We start from the raw sequence: 18,604 nt of genomic DNA, 5'->3' as shown, positions 1-18,604 counted from the left end.
CATTATCATACACACTATTACCTTCAGCAGACACTGGTGACTGTTCTAATGGAGTAACAGTGACATTAAATGGTCTACTGGATGTTCCTCCAACTAGTTCCAATGTTACCAGTACAAATCCTGTATCTTCTGAACCAGTGTATTGTTTCTGTGTGAATCTTACCTTTATGCCTATAACAAATTTTGTATTATGAGGATATTTATGACATCACCAACCAGTAGTAGAGTCCAGTATTATTCCAGTTGCACTAGTAACAGAACCAGCTACTATTCCAGGACCAAGTGATGATGGTACATTTAAGCTCATATTAAATGTCTCATTTCCCTCAACAATATCATCACTCATCACTGGTACTCTCACTGTGGTGGTAGTGGCTCCAGCAGGAATTGTAGCATTGAGAGGAGTAGAGGTGAAATCACTTCCTTCTGTGAATGCAATAATAATATGAATTTACAGGCAAATGCCTAAATATGTATACACACGCAGAACTACCTTTCAACTTGTTATTTAATGCTAGAAGTGCTTAGCCATAGTATCATGATGTGTTTCATTCTATTAAACATCTAAATTTGAATTTTTATTATAACAGCATTGAGCTTTCTATTATATCCATTCTACTTCTACATTAGGTACTCATTTTCTATACAAAACAATGTTGTGTTTACAATTAGTCAATCACAGTATTGTAGACTGGATATACATGCTTGTAAAAAGCATATCTATTGATGAGTAGGTATATTGTATGATCATGCAGTATGTGCATGAGCCTATGAGCACTCAAATAGTTAGGTGCAATTTATTACTACAGGATATAAAATATTCAGTCCTGAAAAATATGTAATATATGGGCTGCAAAAAATTAAATGGTATTATACTTACATAACATTGAACTGACCTGTTGTAGTTATCCCATTCAACCAGATGGATATATCAATGTTTCTATCAGCAGTTCCTCCTGACATCACAATAGTCACTAACACTTCACCAGATGATTCTGATCCATTAAAACTTGTTGATGAAAAGCTTATAGCCAATACTGCAACATACAAATTACTAATGAGCAATAGTCTCATATGCAGAAAAGATAAGAATATACGAATCAAGGTACAAAATGGTGTGTCTTGCAGTAAAGAAAGCTGGTGTTGCTGCAAGGCAGACAAGTATGTAGTATACAGAAACCAGAAAATATGTTTTTCAGACATTAGTAATAATATTGCCTTGGGGCTTGACACGTTCTATAACAAATATGAACTAAATCAGTTCATCCATCCTTGTCTCCAAACTATTGCGTCTCCTAATCTTATTTTTCTTTTTAGAACATGAATAACCTACCGTAAAGTCGGGTTGCTAACTTCACATATATATTAAGTGCATACTACAAGCATTTACTATGGGCATACTTGTTTCTTGTATGGCTAATAAATGCATGCAGGAGAACACAGAATTCCAGCATGAGGTGCAGCTGTACAAGAGAAGAATTGCTAGAGGTTTGTCAACTGCACTGCAAAAACTGTAGTATAAACTTTATACTTACAAAGCTTAAATTTTACACTAAGATCTCTTACTCCACGGGTATAAACTCCACCAAAGGAGTAAACATTATACTCAGACTTCATGATGTGCAGTGGTCATACTACATCTCTGGAAACGTACTCAGTAAATTCACCACATTTTAATGAGTGGCTTTAAGGCGTAGCTGATTCAGAGGTTCGTGTCAAAACTATATCACTGTATCTACTGTTCAGCAATGATTCTAGAAATTTTGCTTAAGTAGATATACGTGCCAGCGAGAAGGATGCATGGGACTCGCCTTTGAGATAAAGCGTCACTGTCATCACTGAGATGCCCTAAATTCAAACCTTACTGCAAATAGTACTCCGGTGAGATATAAGAACAGCTCACATAGTCTGGAGCAAGACTAACAAAGAAACTTAATAATTAAGGCCCATCAAAGACAGTCAAGCCTGAAGTACTACTACACAAGGGGGTTGACATAGAGTCAGTATATTAACAGTGTGAGGTGTTGTGCATTAAAGCCTGTAGTTTAGTTTGTACCTTCATAGTATACCATCTATTATGAAGGGCCGGTAATCAAAAGGTTTTAAGTTCACTATTGTTTCCTTAATACTTATGTTGCTCCAGTATACCCAGCTGTATTAATGGGACCTGATGCCAACTGGGGAAACAACCCCCTGCGGATTACTTGTCCTGCGCCAGGAGGATTTGTCTGCACTGACTCTAAGCACCTTAGTAGCATACATGTGTCCTAGTTCTGACCATAGTAGCACAATAGCCAAAGGCTTTGCTTTGCTTTGTGTGTGTGTGTGTGTGTGTGTGTGTGTGTGTGTGTGTGTGTGTGTGTGTGTGTGTGTGTGTGGTGTGTGTGTGTTGTGTGTGTGTGCATGTAACTTACTGAGGTGTAACGTTTGTACAAAGTCTCTAGAAATGTACTCAGTAAACACACAGTACAAAAATTAGCTAAACACACAATATACCAGCAAGAACAACTGAACACATAATACAAAAATAAAAATTTACATTACAAAACAGACAACAAATACAAACTAAATGTTACAAATTATAAAGTAAATATGCACGACAATCATGGTGGAATTGCTGGTAGTGGAGATCTTTGATGGCAGGATGGAAGTCAGATGGTATTGCATTCCACCAGCGAGCAGCAGCAACCTAAAAAAAAATTCTGCAAGATGCAGCCTCTGGGAATTAACAAATAAGTCATTTGTCCTGGTATTACATTGGGAATGGCAGCGACCAAATTGAATTGGAGGTGACAAAGGAATATATTGACTCGGTGGTATTGACAAAACAATAGTCAAGAAGACTGAAATTGAATGAATTTCTTAAATGGTAACCAACTGAGTTGTGAGATAGATGGTCAAACTTAGATAGGATAGCTGCATGGACATCCGCACTGCCCGGTTTTGCATATGTTTCAAACAATGCAAGGATTGTTGACAGAGTGGAGGACCCCATACAGGAAGGGCATAGTGTAAGTGAGATAAGACTAACGTATCTAACAATAACTTTAGCAAGACAATGTCGTGACAGCTAATAAAGTAAAGAGAGTATGACATTCTCTTGAAAACTTGAGATACATGGTGGGTCTGTGATAACTTACAGTCAAAAACAACACCCAAATACTTATGTTTTTGCACTGATTTCAGGTTAGAATCATTTATTGAGATGCTAGGAAGCCCTGAAGACTTTTAGGGAAAACGTTGAGCCGTAGATGAAGTAGTTTGTTTAGCTCCAAGTATCAACTAAATTGAATTGACACTATCTTTTCTAGCACTTTGGCAATGACAGGAACCACAGATATGGGCCTGTAATTACTGGGATCATTGCAATCACCACCCTTGTGAACTTCAGTTATATGAAACTGTTTCCAGCCATACCATCTTCCAGTGATTGGTTTAATAATTTAGTAAGTGGAATAGCAATTTTGCTAGCAACTTCTTTAAGGAAAGTGGAAGATAGGCCATCAGGGCCTGTAGACTTTTTAACATCAAGTCTGTTAATGTGAGATAAAACTGCTGGAACAGTCATTTCATTAAAAGAGAAACCATTATCATCATCACCTGAGGGAGTGGTACAGAAAGAATTGGCATTCTGATGCTGGAAATTTATAACTACAGTCTGAAAAAACTCAATAATACAGTCAAATGATGTGGAGTTAGAAGAATTGGGAGAGCTTGAATGGCAAAGTATATTGTTTATACAAGACCACATGTAGGCTGCCGTCTGAGGAAACTGTTTACATTGCATCATAGAATCATGTAAGTAATCGATCTTATGACTGATAAGGTTATTTTTACATTGCTTGTAGAATTCAATATCAACAGAGGTACCAGACAATCTGTTTAGCATTATTCTTAAAGTTTGATCTTTTGCAAAATAGAGTCACAAATCCATGGAGTGGGCCTTCTGGACTTCTTAGAATGAACTTTTTGAGAGGAGTAAAAGATTGAAGGGTATGTATCAATACCCCATGGAAAAAACCACTTAATTCTCCCACTCATCATTTATATATCATCATACAGATCCATAACACTCCAGGGAGCAGTCACCAAAAACTCCCTCACTTGATTCCAATTACATATTTAAGGCAGCAAACCCACGATACTCATGGGCTCCCTTCCACAGATATTAATATTGAAGTCCACATCTGAATCCTATGATCACCAATGCCAATTGCTTGTACCGACTGAGTAGCTTCCGGTGATGCGCTGCTAATGGCATGATCAATAAGTGTAGCAGAAGTTTTGGAAACTCAGAAACATGCTGCTGTAATCCAAAATCTGACAAAAGATTCATGTAATCAACTCCTGAATTTGAATTACCTAACAAATTGATGTTGAAATCACCAGCCAGTATGATATGATTGGTATGTGACAGTAGCTGTGAAAAAAAAAACATCTCTGAATTCATTGATATAGCATCCTTGAGACCTGTGGATAGTGAACAATAGACAGAAACAACTGCAATACAATGATGTTTAGAGGATATAAAGCAGCAGCAAATGCACAAACTAGAACACAATTCTTCAATACGGTTACAAATATCCAGGTGATCAACCTCAATAATATTCGGCACAAACACAGCAGAACCTGGCAGGAAGTTCCCACTTCTGTTATTAGACTGAATCTGAACTGGAGAGAGAAAAGTTTGAAAACCTGGCACTTCTAGAGGAGGACTGTTTGATCCATGTTTCACTAAAACAAAAAAAATAACATCTTTTCCAGCACGTTTGTGACCCGCTGAGCGAAAACCTGACTTGTTTGCATAATTAGAGATAAATGCCATTGAAATACATTGAGTAAAAACGTGTGGGTCATTCCATGTCAAATCACCAAGGAATTGTGGGGTCACCTCTCGGATTTTGATGAAACTTGGTGTGTTTGTAGTACCTATGGTGCTCATCACCCATACCATTTTTTAGCCTCATACACCACATAGTTTCTGATTTATGACCACAAATATTTTGAATATTTCATGAAAAATTGGTTTGTCTTGAGTTACAAAATAACTGTAGCTCACCACTGTGTTAATATTTTAAAATAAAAATTTTCAGCGATTAAATTAATCGATCTTTCAAGTAATCCATACACTATTATGGAATATCAATTTAATTAAGGCTCTAATAAAAATTTCAATATTTCAAAAAGTGCTGTTTCAAATTTTTTGATTTATTTGGTACATAATAATTAGGTTATGGTCCATTGTTGGTAAAATTTTTGTGATGGGGCCACAATGGGAATATGTTGTGGTATGTAGTGGAATTTTGCAGTCTATTATTGCTATATGGGAGTGTACACCTCTAATAACCACTCCTAATAAGGCTATGCCAACTTTGCCTTACACTTTGAAGGTGTCCAAGTACAGTGCAACCTGTATTAGTGACCACCTGTATTGAAAGACCACCTTTGTAGGCCTCGAAACAGTGAAAACATGTTGTTCTGCCAAATGACAGGACAAAGTAATAAATGTTCAGTAAATTACAATTTTGTCTGGACATTTACTTGAACAGTGGCAGAGGTAGTTGAGGGGTTGAGTAAAACAACTTGTGGTGCGTGTACACAGTATGCGAAGTGTACTCAGAACATGCAAAGCATGCTCTCCTTTTAGGGGGGTCTGGGGGCATGCCCCCCCCTCCCCAGAAAATTTTGAAAAATAGGTGCTATGAAAGTGAATATACTAATAGGAGCTTTTTTTCCATACAATTATACTATTTTACATTATGAAAGTTGTGTAATCTGCTGCTGTAATTTGTAAATCACATGCACAGCTTATTTGATTATCCTATATAAATTACCTTTTTTTTCTGATAGGTACTAAGGTATGAAACCAAAGGACAAGATACTCATATTACCGTAATGTATGATACAGAAGGAAACAACAAATATGTAAATATTAAAGGACTTTTTTTTTTGTAATAAATGGTACTGTACATAAGATGAAAAGAAAATGTGATCAGATGAGTTAATACTATAGTTTAGTGGCATGATGAATCCGCATCCCAATCATCTAAGTTGATAAGGTCTTCAAGTTCATCTGATTCTTCTGCATCGCTTTGAAACCACTCTTTTAAATCAAAAACCGATTGTTCAGTGTCATCTTCATCTGAACTGTGACTGTTGTCATTGCTAGATTTAGGCCTTCTCTTGTGAGTATCTTTGTGCTCAATCCTCCGTTTCTTGTCTTTGAACCACAAATCTAGAGCACCTTCTGCACACCAATCAGAAAGTGGTGGCGCCTCAACAGAAATCCTTAAAAGGTTATCAAGAGTACTCTCATTCAAACTACACCGAGCATCATCTTTGATTTGCTTCAACTGCGAAAACACTCTCTCCAAAGTTCCATTAGCTATGGGAAAGCAGAATAACAATTCTACTACTACCAATACATTCTTCCACTTGCTAGCAACAGGTGCATTGAAAAGTTTCCACCACACAATTTTGTAGTTGTCAGTGAGGTTGAGGCATTGTCTTGCATATTCCACCATATTATCCCACTCCTCAATTACTTGGTCAGCTTCAAAACCCAAGACTTTGGCTAACGAACTGTCAAATTTGGATGTAATCGCCTCTAAGGCGGAATGGCCAAAATCTGTGGATTCTTGCCGTTCCCATCCATGAGTAGCTAAAATTGTGACCGAGTGGTATAGCAGGTCAATGTCTTGTGCCTTCATTCGGTTTCGTAGATTAGATGTAACTGCATCGATCCATGAAGAAAAATGCCTTTCAAAGTATTCAATGCTACACGAAACATTAACAATTTCAAAGCCTTGGTATGAATTATATGTTGTAGAATCCTCTCTCTCATCTTCCCTTATTCTATTCAAGATTTTCTTCACAGCAGGCAGCTCTTTACAAGGAGTTGTCTTAAGTTTCTCCAGGTTTTTCTTGGTTTTCATCACACTTTCAATTGACTCGTACATGCAAATTTCTTCATTTTGAAGCACTTTGCTGAGAATTCCAACTGGCTTTAAAATTTCAGCAAAAACCCCACAGCCAAGTAGTACATTTGCATTCTTCCACACTTTGATATAGCCTTTAAGCTTTTGTTTGTCAGTTGCCTTCACAGTGCGGTCTTCTGTCAAAGAAACCAAGTGATTCATATACACTCCATATCTGTCTATCATCCTCCCCAAAGCCTCAATCTTATGGCTCACAAATCGAGTTCCATGAGCTCTCAGTGGACGAGTGCCACCTTCGGGAACTTGTGCTTCACCAAAACTAGCTTTAAGACTTTCAACCACATCTTGTAACTGCCGACACTTTTTTGGCGATTTTTCATATAGGTAGTACATTTTCAGCAGCAAATGATCTATTTTATCAAAATAGGCGCCTTTTAATCCACCTTTTACAGCCAATTCCACCCGGTGTGATAAGCACCATGTTACTAGAATTGATGGAAATCTTTGTACTAAATGTCCCTTCAGACCGCCATCTGCAATATTTGCATTTGTGCCGTCACAACCAAATCCAACAAGTTTTTGTTCAACTAAATCTTGCATGCCAATAGAGCAAACCATCTCATCAAAGCATTTGTATAGGCCCTCACCTGTACCACTGTCCAAATATTTCACAGCCAAAAATCTGTCTCGTATGTGTAGTTGGCCATCAGTGGCTTTACTGTCCAGGTATTGCACCATAAACAACTCGCACTCCTTGTTAGCAGCATCAGTACTGCCATCAGATTGAATGCCGAAAAAAGTAATTTTCCTGAGTTGGGCTTTTAAAATTTCCAGCTGATCCAGAGCAATAAAGTTAACAAAGGAAGCACAGGCATGATCATTCTTATAGCCACCTCAAATCTGCACATCGTGTCTGACCTCCATTTCACATAGTGGAAGGAACTTCGTGAATGGGAGCTTTTCTTTAGCAAGAAAAAATGCTATTTCAAACTTCTTAACCAGCCTTTCTTTCGTTGCTGGGTCCAATTTGTCATGAGCAAAGGCTTTTGCAATAGGAGCATACTCCAATGGACTTGGTGCTTGGGTCTTGATGTAGTAAAGATCCATTGCTCGAGCGTGCATGGTGGATTTCGCATGGTCTAATATAGCAGACGATCTCACATTATCCGTTCCTTCAATGAATGTCGGGCGGTAGTTTCGTAACGAAACTAATCGCTCTTTGAACTCAGAGCAAACCTTACATCTCACTTCTGCCACGTGCTTCCCATCACTTCGCATCGAAAAATCCAACCAACGTATGGTTTGATATTCCTTATCATATTGGGTTATCCATCCTTCTACAGTTTTTCTAGTTACTGTCCGTTCGCTTTCTTCGAACTATCATCAGTAGAGTCACTTGCGATACGTTTACGTGACGCCATTTTAAAACGTGCACGTGACCGATTTTTGTCCGGACATACATGTCCGGATAAACAATTCAATGTTCAGATTTAGGTTTAATTGTCCGGTTTTTGTCCGATGACCGAATGTTATTTCGAGGACTGCTTTGTGCTGCAATTTATTTAGATGGGTTTACTGTATGGGTAATTCCATAACAGTTCATCAAAGTTTTGCACATTATCCCCTCAGAATTGGACGAAATTCAGTGTGTTGGTACCCCAAGTGGTCATGTGTGTCTCTTCACCCATTGCCGGTATGGCTTCCCAGAAATGGCTTAATAAGTATTCTATTTTTTGCTGTACTTGTGACCATTCTAAGCATCATAAGGTGGTGTTTTTAAAATGAATTGCACCACTTTAGAGTTCAAAGAATAAGCTTTCGTTTGGTATATTTAATTTGATGAAGTTGATAATTAGCCATGTCTCCTAATCTTTGACCTTCGCTCTAACAAAAAAGTGCTGATTAGAACTTTTTGTGGATACTTGTCAGACATTCACCTATCAATTGCACAAGTTTCAGCTTGGGATCTCTATGGGATTATGAGATAGGTAGGTAGTAGTGTTTACAGTATTATAGCACATATCCCATGTAGTATTGCACACCTTGAAGTTTGCAGACACACAAGGCTCTTTGATTTTCAACTGCAAGTTAAATTTATGCATATATAAACAGTTGTGACAAAGGCATGTGATACAAGTTTGTTACTGTGGTGATACAGTGTGATGCTGTTTGGTAGCAAGTCATTTCTTTTTTGTCAGAGTACACACGACCACTTCTTGTCCTTGGGTCTATGAGAGTTAGAATGTCATCCATTGGTATAGTGTGGGTATGGGTACTTGAACAAGTTTGATAGACTGTGTGGATGCAGAAATGTCAGTTTCACCTGCTTAGTGTCACTGCAAACTTCAAGCACACAAGCTAATCACCGATTCTCTTCATGTCAACAAGTGACAAATCCAGCAATTGCTTCTGGTGAAACCTCATTCTTTGCTAGAGCAACTCTCTCTTTCCTGAAAACATCACATTATGAGTAAAATTATATTTCGACTGTGCTATCTGGCAAAAGAGCGCAGTTTTCTAGTACCAGGGATTGTACGTGAGAGTTGAAAGCGACGTCCCTGTTCTCTCGAATAATCTTCATTGTTACAATTACACAAAGTAAGCAGCAGGTATGTTGCTACATGCTCAATCGAACAACTGATGTGGTGTCATTAGCTGGTCATTGTACTGCCTTTGCAAGCTATATAAGCTGACTGCATTTAAAAACTATATAACTAAATAAATTGCAGCACAAAGGTGGTCTTTCAATACAGGTGGTCACTAATACAGGCTGCACTGTACTTGGACACCTTCATTGTGTAAGACAAAGTTGGCACAGCCTTATTAGGAGTGGTCAAATAGCAATAATAGACTACAAAATTCCACTACATACCATAACATATTTAATTATATCTCTTGAACCCATCGTGGCCCCACCACAAAAATTTTACCAACAATAGACCATAACCCAATTATTATTTACTAAAAAATTCAAAGAATTTGAAGCAGCACTCTTTGAAATACCAAGGTTTAAAGTTTTTATTGGAGCCTTTTGAAATCTTAATTAAATTGATATCCCATAGTTTATGGATTACTTGAAGGATCAATTAACAGTATTTAATCGCTGAAAATTTGATTTTAAAATATTAACACAGTGGTGAGCTACAGTTATTTTGTAACTCAAGACGAACCAATTTTTCATGAAATATTCAAAATATTCAAAATATCTGTGGTCATAAATCAGAAACTATGTGGTGTATGAGGCTAAAAATTGGTATGGGTGATGAGCACCATAGGTACTATAAACACACTGAGTTTTGTCAAAATCCGAGAGGTGATCCTACAATTCCTCTATGATTTGACATGGAATGACTCGTGTGCTACATAATAATTTTACACAATGTTTTAATCGTTTCAGTGAAGGAAGACTCGAATTGAACAATCTAATATGTGACCATCTCAGTGAAAACCCGTCTAATTTGCACAACTTCCGAATTTCTTTTCATTTTCTCAACATTATCTGCATAGTCCAAGGAATGATTCACCAAAATTTCAGTCGATTATGGTGAGTAGCTTTGGAATTACAGTGCTAGAAAGTAGGAAAAGCAAGGAAATTGATTTGTACAGTGACTGTACTAAAAATAAATTACAGGCGCTTTCATTAGCAACCACAACTTCTGTTTGAATTAGTCTACAAAGTTGGGATTTGGCTTACAGTGTTCACCATGGATTGGCAGACCAGCCAAGGTATAGTTGTAGTCCCGCAGTCACTTGCGCATAGGCATATGAAGATGGTTTTATTGAAGAAATAGTGACGATTTTGTTTACGTCTACTGTATTGTAAACAAACGCACGTGACACACAAACCATTGAGGCTACAGAAATAAAACAAAGAGTTTCGAACTCCCCATGAGTAGGCGAATAAGATGGTGTATAGGTTTAATCGATTTAACACTTCCTTTCCTGAGTAACGGCTTGATTAAAACTTGCGTAAAATTTTCTTTGTAACACGCGTAACTCACCAATTTTTTTTTAAATTTTGTTTTTTTTCAATACGCATGCTTGTGCAAACTAGATGGGTTTGCGCTGAGACAGTCACATATACGTACCTAGCAGTGGATTCGCCTCTTCATGGAGAGTGGGAATACCTTAGTTTCTTTCTGTACCGTGGAGCAAATGTGAGTTACGTGTGTTTGTATATATTGCGATAAAATGTAAATTCATCATCGCCATTTTTAAGCATGAACAGCTTTCTTACTTGATAGTATGGGTGTAATTAAGTCGAAAATTAAGTTGAAAATTATACCTTAATGAATGCCCCAGTTCATGGTGAATAGAATGGCACAAGTACCAACTCTGTACCCCATTGCACTCGAGAGTTATGATCGATTAAACGAGCACCTGTAATTTTTTTTCTGTATAAGCACAGTACAGATCCATTATTTTGCTCTTCTTGTTGTCTATCACTATAACTCCAAAACCACTTACCAGAAATGGCTGAAACTTTAACTGCCCATTGGTGTTTCCCTCTAGACAACAAAAATGTCATAAAATGAAATTCGAGGAAAATGCAAACAAGTCAGGTTTTTGTTCAGCGGGTCACGTTTATGAAACCATACAGAAAGTTCATCCATCTTTGAGTGCAGTCCTTGGACATTATGATGAATAATTCAAATACCATTGAAGGCATCATCAAGCAGATTTGACATTATGGGAACATCTGTTGGTGAATGATCAACAAGTGGTTAAGTTGAGGAGTTGAAAATATCATTAGGTAGCTTTGAAAATAAGCAAGAAGGACATTGCCAAGAGAAATTTGTAGCTCCTGCAACTTTTGATATAAGGAGTCATTGGTACTAATGCAACGAGTATGAGACCACAGCTGACAGTTATCACATAGTACTACTTTGTGATTTGAATTTACAGATTTGTGACATACTGTGCAGGGGTACTTGATGGGGTTAGGATTCGTTGAAATATTGCCACACAATAGTAATAGTACACTAAAGTAACCTGAACTTGCCAATTTCCAATAAATGAGCATCACACATACCACAAAGAAACGAGTATCTAACAAAGACTAATGATAAATAATTGGCACAACAGCATCCTCAAACAACTTGGAGCCACCATCTTTCCCAGAAAAACATTTTACACACCATACAAGAAAGAATCCAAAAATAGAGCAACCCAAAATTGTGCTATTTTTTAAAAATTTATTTTTTTGTGGTGTGTGTGTAGTGTGTGAGGCAGCAAAGCCAAGTGGCTAAGCATTGGCCTGGTAACCGAAAGGTTCCAGGTTCAATACCTAATTATGCCACTTTGGTGTTGTTGTTTCTTTGAGCAAGAAACTTTACTCACATTGCTCCAGTCTACCCAGCTGTTAAAATGGAGACCTGGTGGCCTGGTGCAAACTGGGGAAGCAGCCCACTAACATCAATGGGTACCTGGTGTAAACTGAGGAAGCAAACTCCAACTGTCCATGTCTCGTATAAAGGTGTAGGTGGGACTTCTGGTGCCCACACCTTCACCTGTGGGACATGGTACAGCCTCCTGCGAGATACTAGTCCTGCTCCAGGAGGATTTGCCTGTACTGACTCCTAGCACCTGAGTAGTGCACATGTGTCTCGGTGCTGGTTTGCTGGGTAGGTGTGACCACTCCAGCAATAGCCAAAGGCTTTGCTTTTTGCTCTGCTCTTATGTGTGTATAATGGGATGTGTGTTTGTGTAGTAGTGTGTGTGTGTGTCAGTGTATGCATGTGTGTGTTTGTGTGCACGTGTGTATGCGAAATACATGCATTATGCATTATGCATCATAGTGTCATGTGCATGTCAAATTAAAGTGTGTTTGCATATGTATGAGACAGTGCATTAGCACAAGTGATCTGATGCCCAGACTATAGTTTTGCTTACCAACATGACCCAATGGGGACCTTGTGTTGGATTTGTTTGCTAACTGGGAAAACTAATATCAAGCCACCACCATCATTGTAAATATTAGAGCAAAATTTTTCACTACTAGGATCAAATATTTATCTTAACTTCTGTTCTCCAAGACTCCTAATCGAATTATCTGTCCTACCTGATCTACATGCTAGAGATATTAAGCCATAGAATAGCAATGTTCAATGTACTTGCATCTGTTCTTGCCTGTATCATATACAGTATGCATATACTAATTGCTGCTATAATACAAGGTAGTCACTTCAATAAGTCAACTGGTTACAGGCACCACCAAAGGCCTTATCAAAGTAGAGATAGTTCTTGTGATGCTGTGTGTCCTTTTTAAAGGTAAAATTGTATTGGTAGGGGTCCACAGGAACCTCAGAAACTGTTGGTTAAATGTAGAGTGTCCTTTATATGGAGGGTCTTTTAAGAGAGGTTCTACTGCATGTACATGTACACTAAACTTAAACTTATTTTCACCAGTTATCACTTGCACTTGCCAATTGCAAACTAATGTACATGCAAAACCATAGTACTGTACTTGTGATACATTTTACTCACAAATAAACTGACTGTAGTTGGCAATTACTGAATTACTATTCTATTAGACAGTAGCTGTCAACCATTTGTTACAAAAATTACATGCAAATATTTAAACAATAGTAAAAAATTTCCCCCAAAATGGATTTTTTGGGATTTTCGATGTTATTCTCCATTAATTTCACACAGAATGATACCAATTTATACCACCATTCTCTAGCATATAGCCTTTTTTGCATTAATTGACTACTGGACTAATTGTGACCAGATCTGCAAGAATCCTATATGTTTGCGCAAGCCTAATTTTACATTACAATGCAATAAATGCAATGGGTGGAGTATTTATAAAACTTCCATAAATTTTTTGGGCACTTGTTTCACAATGAAGGTAGGTGATAACAAAACAAACTTGGTAGCATCATGATCCCCAAAGCAAGAAGAGTTCCAAAACCTTTATTTTGTGTCAGTACTCCCAAGGAGACGGAACGTATGAGTATTAATCTGCATTGCATTGGACGAACAAGCAGTTCACTATCATTTTTTCTCACGTTTTTGCCTTCACCCTGGTCGTAGGAAGGGCCTGGAAGACAAAACGTACTCAGCAATGGATTCACCTGTTTACGGAGAACCTGATGGTGAAAGTTACATCTTGGTAGAGGACTGCATTCGTACATTATGACTGTTTAATTAAGCGCCTGTAGTTTATTTTTCATATTGTTACTGTACAAATCGATATTTTTGTTGTTGTCACTTTGTAGCACTGCAACTTTGAAGTTTTTGGTTTCTAGTGGTTAACCATTCCTTTGGTTGTCTAGATAGAGAAAATGCAATAAAGCAGAATTTGAAAAATGTGATCACATATGGGGTTGTTGCAGATCCGGTCACAATTTATAGATCACTTTACAGGCACAAATGAATTTGACTGTTCCAAACCAACACTGTCAAGTAATAGGTGGTAACGTGCAAACCTTGGTGTGAGTTTTTCAGATTAAGTACTACTATACATAATGATACATCATAACTATACCTTCATCATCAATGATAGTCACACTGGTAGTATTAGATTTGATGGTTATTGGTAAACAAGTTGATATTAGTCTAATAGTAATGGAGAATGTCTTATTGCTTTCTTGTACTGTGTTATTAATAATATTCACATCAAATGATGATGATGTCATTCCCCTACTAATAGTCACATTAAACACTAGTGGAGCTCCTGATCTATCATAGTCAATACCAGCTGTAGTAGAATATCTCTCAACTTTACATTAACAATTAATAACTACTACCTTTGGCTGATCCATCATTCACACTAACTTCTACTATAACATCTTCAGAGGTTGTCCTGTTTAGTATAAGACCAACTGATAATAGAGTTGTGTTCTCATCAATAGAATATTGTGATTGGTCAAATGACAACATTACACCTGTTGGTCAGTAGTAACACAACATAATCACTAACACTTCTCCTACCATCATCATCTCTTATCATCACTTCACTAGTATCATCACTTCCACTAATAACTCCACAAGGTGAGGATGGAACACTAAGTGTTAGTGTAAATGTTTCATCACATTCTGCAACCTCATCATCAGTAATGTTTATAGTGAATGATGTTGACATCTGATTAGCTGGTACAGCAACAGGGATAGTTTTTTGACTTCTGTAATCGTTTCCTCCTACATTAAAATAGACTTAACAAGTATCAACAAACATTACTTACTTTTAGCAGTCACATCCATTATCCTAATCATCACATCAAATGGTTTGGATGATGGTTGATTCAGTACTATCATTATCATCACTTCATCACTGTCTTCCCTTACTTCATATGATGACTTATCAAAGTTCACCTCAACTGTATAATATTATCACCTACACTGACTACTACTTCATTACTGACCTGTACTATCTGTGATCCTTCCTGTAGAAGATATCTGCCTGCTTTTTCCTAATGATACCTGAGGATTATTACTTGATAGTGATAATCTAATATCAAATCTCTCTTCTCCTTCAACCTTCTCATCACAATTCACTGATATGTTAACTCTTTTACTCACTTCTCCAACACCAAATATTATAGTAATTGGATTAGAGTCAAAGTCTACACCTGATCCTATCACAGTACAGTAATCACTAGTTCATACATTGTGTTACTTGTTAATGTATCCCTCACCTCTTGCTGACACTGGTGATTGTCTTTTTGGGTTGACTTCACCTTCAATAGATGTGGTAGATGATCCTCCTGATATTATCACTACAACTTCTACATGTCCTGATGACTCTGAACCAACAAATCTTCTAGATCCAAACTCCACTACCAACACTACACAACACGTTACTCATATTCTAATAAAACTTTATACACGCACTGGTAGTATCAATGATAACTCCTATTGCTCTATCTCTACCATCTGCTGTTATTGCTAGGCCTTGTGGCGGTAATACACTTAACATCAACTCAAATGTTTCATTTCTTCCTTCTGCCAACATATCATTCACTACTGATACATTAACACTACTTGTGTTTAGTAGACTACCAAATGTAGCAGTTAGTGTAGTATTGTTAAAATCAACACCACCTGTTAGTCAAACACTCTTCAATCAACACATTATCATACACACTATTACCTTCAGCAGACTTTGGTGACTGTTCTAATGGAGTAACAGTGACATTAAATGGTCTACTGGATGTTCCTCCAACTAGTTCCAATGTTACCAGTACAAATCCTGTATCTTCTGAACCAGTGTATTTTGTTTGGGTGAACCTCACTATTATACCTATGATTAATATGATAGTTAAAATGCATCCCTTACACAGGCAACCCTTACTAGTAGAGTCCACTATTATTCCAGTTGCATTGGTAACAGAACCAGCTACTATTCCAGGACCAAGTGATGATGGTACATTTAAACTCATACTAAACATCTCATCTCCCTCAACAATTTTATCACTCATCACTGGTACTTTCATTGTAATGGTAGTGGCTCCAGCAGGAATTGTAGCAGTGAGAGGATTAGAGTTGAAATCACTTCCTTCTATAAAATTAATCCACACAAAACAGTCAAGCTATGAAAACATGGTGCAGCCTTAAAAAACCTGGGTGAAAAAAGTTGTGAAATCAAAGGTGGCAGCCAAGAAATGGCTGCAAAGATGTTAATTTAATAATGGCTGTGTGCATTGTTAAAAATTTATTATCATTAACATCATTGCAACCATTTCTTGGCCGCCACCTTTGGTTTCACAACTTTTTTCACCCAGGTTTTCTAAGGCCACACCATTTTTTCACAGCTTGGCTGTTTTGCGTGGATTTCACTTCTTTTTGTACTTTATAAGGCCCCAAAACCAGCCTATGACTGACTTTGAGGTTTGTTTTTACTCACATTTCTTCTTTTCTATGCAGACACAATGATAATTATTGAAGACAGACTTATAAATGTATTTCATTGCATTATTGTAATACTCTAATAGAGTGCACATTTTTTTGAGGACTTCTAATAGAACATACATATAGAATGTTCTAGAACAATCTAGAACTTCTATTGGTAGATCTATGAAATTACAAACACTTGATTATAAGCAGAGGTAGGGTGAACAGCAGAATTAAGTGAATTAAGTGAGGTGATCAGCCAAGGTAGCAGTGGTTCAGCGGTTAAGGATGCAGGTGTTAAGTATGTATGGAGGTCTCTGGTTCGAACTCTGGTAAGGTTTGTTTCAACATTTTTTGCACATTTTTTTTACCACATGGTGACTGCTCTATTAGAGTATCCCAATCCCACGATTTTACACTTGTTTGGTTTTTGCTTTATAACTTTGTAGCTGTAACTCTATTGCTATTCAAACTATTAAAAGGCACTGCTACGATGATCAGCCTATCTACACACCAATTTCCAAGTTATTCCTATACTCAGTTTACCCTGTAGCCGTGATAGAAATTTAATCTTTCGACAGAAATTTGATCTTTTTTTTGCGTGCATAAATGCTCGTAACTTCTTGGATATTCAGATTCACAATAAACTTGGTACATGGATCTACCATTACACACTCTTCATTTGTGCCAATGATTGAGGCAGTTGAGATACACGTTTGCATTTTATAGCAAGTTTTGCAAAGTGTGTGAAAATAAATTGAAGCCCCTGTAACCCTGTACCGCATAAGAAAAAAAACGAAGAATTTAAAATGAAACTTTGAATGCCCATATCTTGCAATTGGCTGTTGTGAATGTAATCAAATTTGCTGTGTGGCCTACCCTATCTGGCGGACAGCTATAGTGTAAAAATGGTGTGCTTTGGAGAAGGGTCATGGAGCTATACACGCATGAAAAAGCTGTTTTCTTCCTTCCTGTCAATATACTCATGGTGTGGTGCGCTGGTTTTCTTGGCCGCACATACTTCCTTCTGTAAAATTAATATTTCATTATCAAAATCAACATCTGTTGTTATTTATGTTATTCACATTGCACCTATTAAGAGAAAACTATAATTAAATTAGAATTATAGGCAGCTTCCAATTAGTAAATAAGTCTCTCTCTATAAGTCATAAGTATACCTTTGAACAGTCTTGATGACTGTGTTACGATGGATTAAAAACATCCCCTTTGGAGCAGCATATGTAGATTTGAATGGAAGAGATATGCCAACAGGGGATATCCACAGCTTTCATGACTGAAAACATTCTCATAAACACGTGATGCTTTGAAACATCATGGCAGTTAACGATTGTAATGTGGCCTATGACAGAAAGTGAGAATCGTTTCTCATGTGCAGTTGTGGGTGTGTGCATCGGAGTAACAGATTGCTTCTATCTGGAAAACAGTATAGCTGACTAGATAAGCAGTGCAGTAATACATCAATATAGCTATCTGTATTATAAGTACAAAGTTTGATGAGGGATCATAGGAATAAAAAATAATGAAACAAGGGATGAGCAGATATACCAGTGGACATTTAATTTCTATACCCATAACTAAAGCAAGGATTAAATATCCACTTATATGTCTGAAAATGGAGGTGACCTCCCTTGTTTCATTACCTTTTATTTCTAAGATCCCTAATGAACTTTACAATCCCTTGTACTTGTTTATCTACTTGTTTTGTAACATGATTATGACTGGTGAACCTGCACACACTACATCAAAAGAAAGAATAGTGCCAGGCATAATTATCACAAAGTTAAGCTTACATCTAAACATGTGCCCCA

The 18,604-nt window shown here is 37.2% G+C and overlaps 1 protein-coding gene across 1 annotated transcript in view; it reads right to left on the bottom strand.

The window, feature by feature from the left end:
• Positions 1-18,604, bottom strand: part of LOC136265544 (uncharacterized) — a 63,652-nt gene that overhangs the window by 21,108 nt on the left and 23,940 nt on the right. The window contains exons 7-18 of the mRNA XM_066060418.1: positions 16,237-16,443; positions 16,036-16,185; positions 15,777-15,986; positions 15,581-15,730; positions 15,308-15,520; positions 15,128-15,262; positions 14,877-15,083; positions 14,693-14,830; positions 14,431-14,643; positions 897-1,037; positions 217-426; positions 22-171 (exon numbers count right to left, since the gene is read on the bottom strand). Coding sequence (XP_065916490.1) covers positions 22-171; positions 217-426; positions 897-1,037; positions 14,431-14,643; positions 14,693-14,830; positions 14,877-15,083; positions 15,128-15,262; positions 15,308-15,520; positions 15,581-15,730; positions 15,777-15,986; positions 16,036-16,185; positions 16,237-16,443 — 2,124 coding nt within the window. The remainder of the gene's footprint in view (positions 1-21; positions 172-216; positions 427-896; positions 1,038-14,430; positions 14,644-14,692; positions 14,831-14,876; positions 15,084-15,127; positions 15,263-15,307; positions 15,521-15,580; positions 15,731-15,776; positions 15,987-16,035; positions 16,186-16,236; positions 16,444-18,604) is intronic.

The sequence above is a fragment of the Dysidea avara genome, chromosome 9, assembly GCF_963678975.1.
Source record: "Dysidea avara chromosome 9, odDysAvar1.4, whole genome shotgun sequence".
NCBI classification, from domain to species: Eukaryota; Metazoa; Porifera; class Demospongiae; order Dictyoceratida; family Dysideidae; genus Dysidea; species Dysidea avara.
This window is presented reverse-complemented; position numbering and strand designations above follow the sequence as displayed.